The sequence below is a fragment of the Ovis canadensis genome, chromosome 3, assembly GCF_042477335.2.
Source record: "Ovis canadensis isolate MfBH-ARS-UI-01 breed Bighorn chromosome 3, ARS-UI_OviCan_v2, whole genome shotgun sequence".
NCBI classification, from domain to species: Eukaryota; Metazoa; Chordata; class Mammalia; order Artiodactyla; family Bovidae; genus Ovis; species Ovis canadensis.
Window position 1 is genome coordinate 100,659,581 of NC_091247.1, and position 7,290 is coordinate 100,666,870.

A 7,290-nucleotide genomic window follows, 5' to 3' on the forward strand; every position below is an offset into this window, starting at 1 on the left:
GATGACATTGTTGCAGGGAATGGAATTTGCCCTAATGATAGTCCCTGCAGCCACAGGGAGACGTCTGTGCGGGTGTCTGTTGAAGCCATGCAGTTATCCACCCATTACACAGACATCTGAGATCAGGAGTTTCAGATAACCAAATGCAAATCCTTCATCCGACTTTTAATTTGTGCAGAATGTGAAGTGAGATACAGTGAAAGCATTAATAGGATTGTCTCTTAATCCATGTATAGTGCCCAACTGTGATTTACAGGTATACTGGAACGTCGAAACAAGATTACATTGATAGAAGTTCATAATTTCATTTTAAAAGGTTGAAAGAACATTTGAGGATTGTATAGACTCTGTGGACTGTTTTTCCTAACGCACTGTAGCTTACATTTCTGAAAGAGTAGATAACAGGATGAGCATCTTCCAGTGAGCTCCTAGCCTCCTCCACTGTCCCCTGGGGTCCAGATTGGGTCCAGCTGCTTAATGCCGAGATGGAGGGGAGAGAGGTTGTTGAGCACTGCTCTGAGGTTGGCTGGCCTTTTTTGGCTCCCTGTCACTGTTGATGCTTGACGTACCTCCTCTCTGGATACTCACGCACCCTGTAAATTAATCGCTCTGGGCTCCCGTGTTTGTGTATTAGTTCTTTTATAAGAGTATCCTCCGAGTGACTTTTGTACACGTTTCTCCTGTCTGATATGCTGAGCTCTTTTGAGGGTAGGGATCTAGTATATGCTTGACATCCCACTGCCTGTTACTTAGGAAGCAGTTTCTATGGTGACTGCCTCAAGTACAATCCAGTGTTTGTAATTTTCCTCCTGTTCAGTCTGAGTGGGCTTCCTTGATAGCTAGTTGGTCAAGAATCTGCCTGCAATGCAGGAGACCCTAGTTCGATTCCCGGGTTGGGAAGATCCACTGGAGAAGGGATAGGCTACCCACTCCAGTATTCTTGGGCTTCCCTTGTGGCTCAGCTGATAAAGAATCTGCCTGCAGTGTAGGAGAGCTGGGTTCAATCCCTGGGTTGGGAAGATCCCCTGGAGAAGGGAAAGGCTACCCAATCCAGTATTCTGGCCTGGAGAATCCCATGGACTATACAGTCCATGGGGTCACAAAGAGTTGGACACGACTGAGTGACTTTCACTTTCAGCCTGAGTGGATTCTCACATGAGCCACTGCGTAGAATATGTTTTGGGCAAAGTTGGAAAAAAGAAATGACTCAACAACTTTTGGGGGTAGGGGGTGGGTGGCGGCAGTGAATAAAGCCCAATGGAAAAAAGAACCCCAAGCATCCTCCACCTTTCAAACCCCAGAATCCTACTTCGCAAGCAGGACGGAGGGTAGCTTATCAAGGCTGTGGTGCCACCTTGTGGCTATTTGTTGGATCACAACAGAATTTTGCCTTTTATTTATTCTCTGTGAATGGGTATTTTGAAGATTCAACATTTAAAAAACGAGGCTCCTTCATTTGCAGTCCCTTTTAGAATTTGCTTGGTAACAGCTTTATTGGTTTATAATCCACATACCATAGAACTGACTCACCGGATGTGTACAGTGTCTGATTTTTAGTGTACCCATTACAAACCATCATCACAATTTTAGCATTTTATCCCCCCTAAAAGAGCCTGCACCCTTAGTTACTGTCCCCAGCCCACACCGTTTCCCCCCTGCTTTCAGATGTCTGTTCTGGGCTTTTCCTGCTCATGGAGTCACGCTGTATGCACCCTTGTGTCTGTCTGCCTGCTTTCAGTCAGTATGTCTTCAGGGCTCATCCATGGCTTGACATCAGTGCTTGCTCCTTTCAACAGCTGAATTGATGCTCTGCTGGGCTTGCCATCATTTGTCCATTTCAGCTGATGAATACTTGGCTGGGTTTGCTTGGGGCTTCTCTGATAGCTCAGTTGGTGAATGATCTGTGCTTTCTGGCTCTTTGGAACAAACACTGCTGTGAACATTAGTGTACAGGTTCTGAGTGAATGTTGTCATTTCCATTTGATGTTACCTAGGAGTGGAACTGGGTAGAAATGGCAAATTAATGACAATTTTTGATAACTACCAAACTATTTTCCAAAATGGTTATCCCATTTCATATTCACACCAGCAGTGTATTACAGTTCTGATATAATTGGAGTTTTGTATATTTCCAGAAAACTTGTAACAGGCTTTGAATTCAGGAAAGCTTTTTTCAGTTTTTGCTAGAAGTTATTTAAGTATACCATGATGTGCTAATTACTGAAAAAAAGAAGTTTAAAGCAATTACCCAGTATTACATCATCGAGGTGTTATTTCTAGAATGTTGTGTATGTATATCCATACTTATAATTTGAAAATATCAACTTTTAACCACATGAACATCTTTCTAGGTCAGTGTTGGCAGTGTCTTATGAATTTCTGTCGCTGCAGTACCTGCAGACATCAGGGAAAAGACATGATGAGTGTGTCAGATGCTTTTGACTCCTTGGTGTACACAGGGCTCAGACCAGGGAGGTCCCTGCAGCCCTCAGACTGGAGGCTTCTAGCTTAGCCTTTGGTTTTAACTAAAAAGTAAAATTACTGTTAGTTTTGGTTAAGACACAATAATTTTTCCAATTAATTTAAAAAAATTTACTTTTTAAAAAGCACTCACTGAAAATGACCGAGACAGCCAGTCACCACTGAAGAATCCTCTGTTGTCAACGTCAAGACCCCTGGTTTTCGGCAAGTCCAATGGTACGTACCTCTTTTCGTTCTGATCAGGCACACCACTGCAGTCTTTAAGAATGGATTGCACAGCTATTCTTAGAAGCAGACGGTCTCTTCCTCTCCCTCCTAGGAGCAAATACTGAGACCACTGCTTCAGAGGCCAGAACCTTCCAAGGTGCAGTGTACTGAGTGACTGCCCTCAATCCTCCCGTGTTTACTCCTTTAATGTTGCAGGGGTCACTCAGTATCATCTATTTGTGGCCACTTTTTATACAAGACCTTTGTACAAGATTGATCTCTGCTTTTCAGTTTGTATGTGGTATTTGCTTAGTGGAGTCCCTCATCCCCTCACCATTCCTTTCCATTTTCCTTTTGTCTTCATGGAATTTACTTCAGTTCAGTACAGTTCAGTTGCTCACTCGTGTCTGACTCCCTGCAATCCCACGGACTACAGAATGCCAGGCCTCCCTGTCCATCACCAACTCCCAGAGCTTACTCAGACTCATGTATTGGTGATGCATCCAACCATCTCCCTTTCGTTCCTTTCTCCTCCCACCTTCAGTTTTTCCCAGCATCAGGGTCTTTTCCAATGAGTTGGTTCTTCACATCAGGTGGCTAAAGTATTGGAGTTTCAGCTTCAGCATCAGCCCTTCCACTGAATATTCAGGACTGATTTCCTTTAGGATTGACTAGTTGCATCTCCTTGCAGTCGAAGATAACTCAAGAGTCTTCTCCAGTACCATAGTTCAAAACATCAATTCTTCGGCGCTCAGCTTTCTTTCTAGTCCAACTCTCACATCACTACTGGAAAAACCGTATCTGTGACTAGACAGACCTTTATTGGCAAAGTAGTGTCTCTGCTTTTTAATCAGGTGTCTAAGTTAGTCATAGCTTTTCTTCCAAGGAGCAAGTGTCTTTTAATTTCATGGTGCAGTCATCATCTGCAGTGATTTTGGAGCCCAAGAAAATAAAGTCTTTCACTGTTTCCATTGTATCCCCATCTGTTTGCCATGAAGTGATGGGACCAGATGCCATGATCTTAATTTTTTGAATGTTGAGTTTTAAGCCAGCTTTTTCACTCTCCTCTTTCATCAAGAGGCACTTTAGTTCTTGCTTTCTGCCATTAGGGTGGTGTCATCTGCATATCTGAGGTTACTGATATTTCTCCCAGCAATCTTCATTCCAGCCTGTGCTTCATCCAGCCTGGCATTTTGCATGATGTACTCTGCATATAGATTAAATAAGCAGGGTGACAACATATGGCCTAGACATACTCCTTTCCCAATTTGGAACCAGTGTGTTGTTCCATGCCAACTGTTGCTTCCTGACCTGTATACATATTTCTTAGGAGGCAGGTCATGTGGTCTGATATTCCCATCTCTAAGAGTTTTCCAGTTTGTTGTGATCCAGTGAAAGGCTTTGGTGTAGTCAGTAAAGCAAAAGTAGCTGTTTTTCTGGAACTCCTGCATTTTCAATGATCCAACAGATCTTGGCAATTTGATCTCTAGTTCTCCTGCCTTTTCTAAATCCAGTTTGAACATCTGAAATTTCATGTACAGTTGAAGCCTGGCATGGGGAATTTTGAGCATTACTTAGCTAGCACATGAGATGGGTGCAATTGTGCAGTAGTTTGAGCATTCTTTGGCATTGCCTTTCTTTGGGATTGGAATGAAAACTGACCTTTTCTAGTCTTGTGGCCACTACCAAGTTTTCCAAATTTGCTGGCATATTGAGTGCAGCACTTTCACAGCATCATCATTTAGGATCTGAAATAGCTCAACTGGAATTCAATCCCCTCCACTAGCTTTGCTCATAGTGATGCTTCCTAAGGCCCACTTGAATTCGCATCCAGGATGTCTGGCTCCAGGTGAGTGATCACACCATCGTGGTTATCTGGGTTGTGAAGTCTAGTTATTCTGTGTATTCTTGCCACCTCTTCTTAGTATCTTCTTCTCCTGTTAGATGTGTACCATTTCCGCCCTTTATTGTGCTCATCTTTGTGTGAAATGTTCCCTTAGTATCTCAATTTTTTAGACTGAAATCTATATTCTTTCCTTTGTCTCAAGGTGATACAATTGATTATCAGAAACAGCTGAAGCAGATGATTAAAGATTTGGCAAGAGAGAAAGACAAAACTGAGAAAGAGTTGCCCAAAATGAGCCAGGTATGGACTTTATTCAGTGCAGAGAATTTACTGCTTTACCAAGTGATGTGTTCAGTGGTAAGCTTTTTAATTAAGCCTTACCTCCTAAGCTGTAATCAAAGGATCTTTAAGACATTTTAAACATTGTGACATTTAAATAGGAAATATTTAAATTGTGACCCATTCAGCTATTCAAATGTTGACCACTCTTCAGAACAGGATGCTAGCACACATTTCATATCCTCAGAGTTTCTGTATCAAATTCATTTACCAGGTTGTAATGCATATTCATTCCCTGGAGCACTAGAAGCTATTTGGGAGACTGTGGACACAGAATTTTTCATATAAAAACTGTCGTTTCTTGAAAATCGCTGACTACATATTACAGTGTACTGATACGGCTTCAAATTGAAAACCTCCCTTTATTATAGGACTTAAATCCCTCTGGTACTCCTGTGAGACCCCAGGAGTGGGATTTTAGCAATTTTCTTTTTGATCACAAAACATTGTTGCTCCACTGAGTGGCTTTCAAACATTCATTCTACTCTCTGGATGTAATGTTAAATTTCAGTGTGTCAGTTGTACCTCCAGTTATCATGGATATTCCTTTTGAACCTTAAATGCTAAATTAGTAGCTCAAACCATTTTCCTGTTCCTAGAGTGACCCTGAAGCTGAGTCCCACCTCTACTGTGACATAAAGACTCTCAATTTGGGCAGGAGTGTGTGTAGCCTGAGTGTACAAGCCATCACTGTTGGTATTTTCACCAGATTAACAAGTCTAATAAGATTATTTCAGTCCTAACATTTAGGCTGTTTCCAACCTTTTTCTGCTAAAAACCCTAGCCTTCGCATCCTCATAAAACACATCCCTACGCAGAGCTTCTGAATATATTCTCACAAGTTGTTTTCCTGGGTTGAAGGGTGTAACATTTTTAAACCTGCTGTAAAGACAGCTTAAGTCTACACGGTGTGTGGAAATCCCCTGGACTTGGTGAGTCTTCAAGGGCCAAGAATAGCTCTTATTTTCTGCTTCAAGAAGTACTATGTACTTTGATCAGAGAACCACGTGTAAATTTTTAAAACAAAAAACATGTTATATTCAGACTTTTCCCCCCTCACATTTCCAGAGAGAGTTTATCCAGTTCTGTAAGACTTTGTACAGTATGTTCCACGAAGACCCGGAAGAGAATGACCTGTACCAAGCCATCGCCACAGTAACCACGCTGCTGCTGCAGATCGGGGAGGTGGGCCAGCGCGGCAGCAGCTCTGGGAGCAGCTCCCAGGAAGGCGGGGAGGAGCTGCAGGCCTCGGCTCCTTCCCCCTCTTCGGAGCAGGACTTGGTGTTTGCGGACAGTGACGCAGGGCAGAGTCCTCGGGAGCCCCCGGCACTTCCTGAGGAGGCCCAAGGGGACTGGACCGTCTCCCTTGAACATATTTTAGCCTCACTTCTGACAGAACAGCCACTAGTCAACTTTTTTGAAAAGCCACTGGACATTAAATCCAAACTTGAAAACGCCAAGCTCAATCAGTACAGCCTCAAGACTTGTGAAATGAGCCGCCAGTCACAGCCTGAGCTCAAGCTGAGCAGCCCGTAGGACAGCGGTTGGCTGAGACCCATCTCCATACCAAAGCAGAGACCAGGTCCCTGGGTGTGGTGAGCCCGGGAAGCCAGGTTTGTCTAGCTCACCGTGAGACTTTACAAGCTGGGTACACACTGTGTCTGGGGGGGGGCGGGTCATTGATGCAACACCCAGCATTGGTTTAGACACTGTCAGTGCTAGAGCTAGTGTTCTGTTCGCAGCTGGAAGCTAAAAAAGTGAGAGATGTGTGATACTAACCAAGTTGAGAGAAGCCCAAGCACTCATCCTTCACTTGAACTGGAGGGACAGAGTTCACTTTCAAGATTTGAGAGCCACTATCTGTGCAATTGTATTTGGCTTTTTTTGCACTAATTTTGTTTCAATGCTGGTAATTGAAACCATGTTAATGTATTTGGTTGTATTCACTTTGTGGTCCTTCCAAAAAATGTGTACAAACCACGCTTTCAATGTTGGCCTCCAAGTTTTTTAAAAAACAAAGTTTTTTACTGACTTGGTTTGTGTCTGTAGCTTATTCAGTGTCTAAGGTTTGGACTGCTGCATACCTGGAGACCTGCCCTCCGGCAATGATGTTCACAGCATACACTCCAGGTAGCCTCCAACCCCACTACCACCATCAATGGGGTTTCAAAAGGGCACCTCTTTATGCCATTTAATCCACATCAGTGATGAAACATAATCCCCACAACACCTTGGTTTTGGGCTAAATTTAACCTAACGTTTGTTTGTCCTTTTAAGAAAGGTTACCTCTGACCTTTAGCTACATGTGGAAATGGCAACCCACTCCAGTATTCTTGCCTGGAACATTCCATGCACAGAGGAGCCCAGTGGGGTCGCAAGTAGACAGGACTGAACAACTGAGCACAAATCAGAAGTAA

General features: G+C 43.3%; 1 protein-coding gene and 1 long non-coding RNA gene across 3 annotated transcripts in view; one reads left to right on the plus strand and one right to left on the minus strand.

Moving 5' to 3' along the window:
* TBC1D8 (TBC1 domain family member 8) overlaps positions 1-6,904 on the plus strand; it is a 137,997-nt gene extending 131,093 nt beyond the window's left edge. For both annotated transcript variants that reach the window (XM_069583818.1, XM_069583820.1), the window contains exons 18-20: positions 2,608-2,697; positions 4,737-4,834; positions 5,942-6,904. In XM_069583818.1, the coding sequence (XP_069439919.1) occupies positions 2,608-2,697; positions 4,737-4,834; positions 5,942-6,409 (656 nt within the window). In that variant the 3' untranslated portion in view covers positions 6,410-6,904. The remainder of the gene's footprint in view (positions 1-2,607; positions 2,698-4,736; positions 4,835-5,941) is intronic.
* LOC138437122 (uncharacterized) lies at positions 1,467-7,176 on the minus strand. Its single transcript, XR_011255781.1, has 2 exons — positions 2,395-7,176; positions 1,467-2,002 (listed from the first exon to the last, which is right to left on the minus strand). It is a non-coding gene; the product is annotated as an uncharacterized lncRNA (long non-coding RNA).
* Positions 7,177-7,290: the final 114 nt, after the last annotated feature.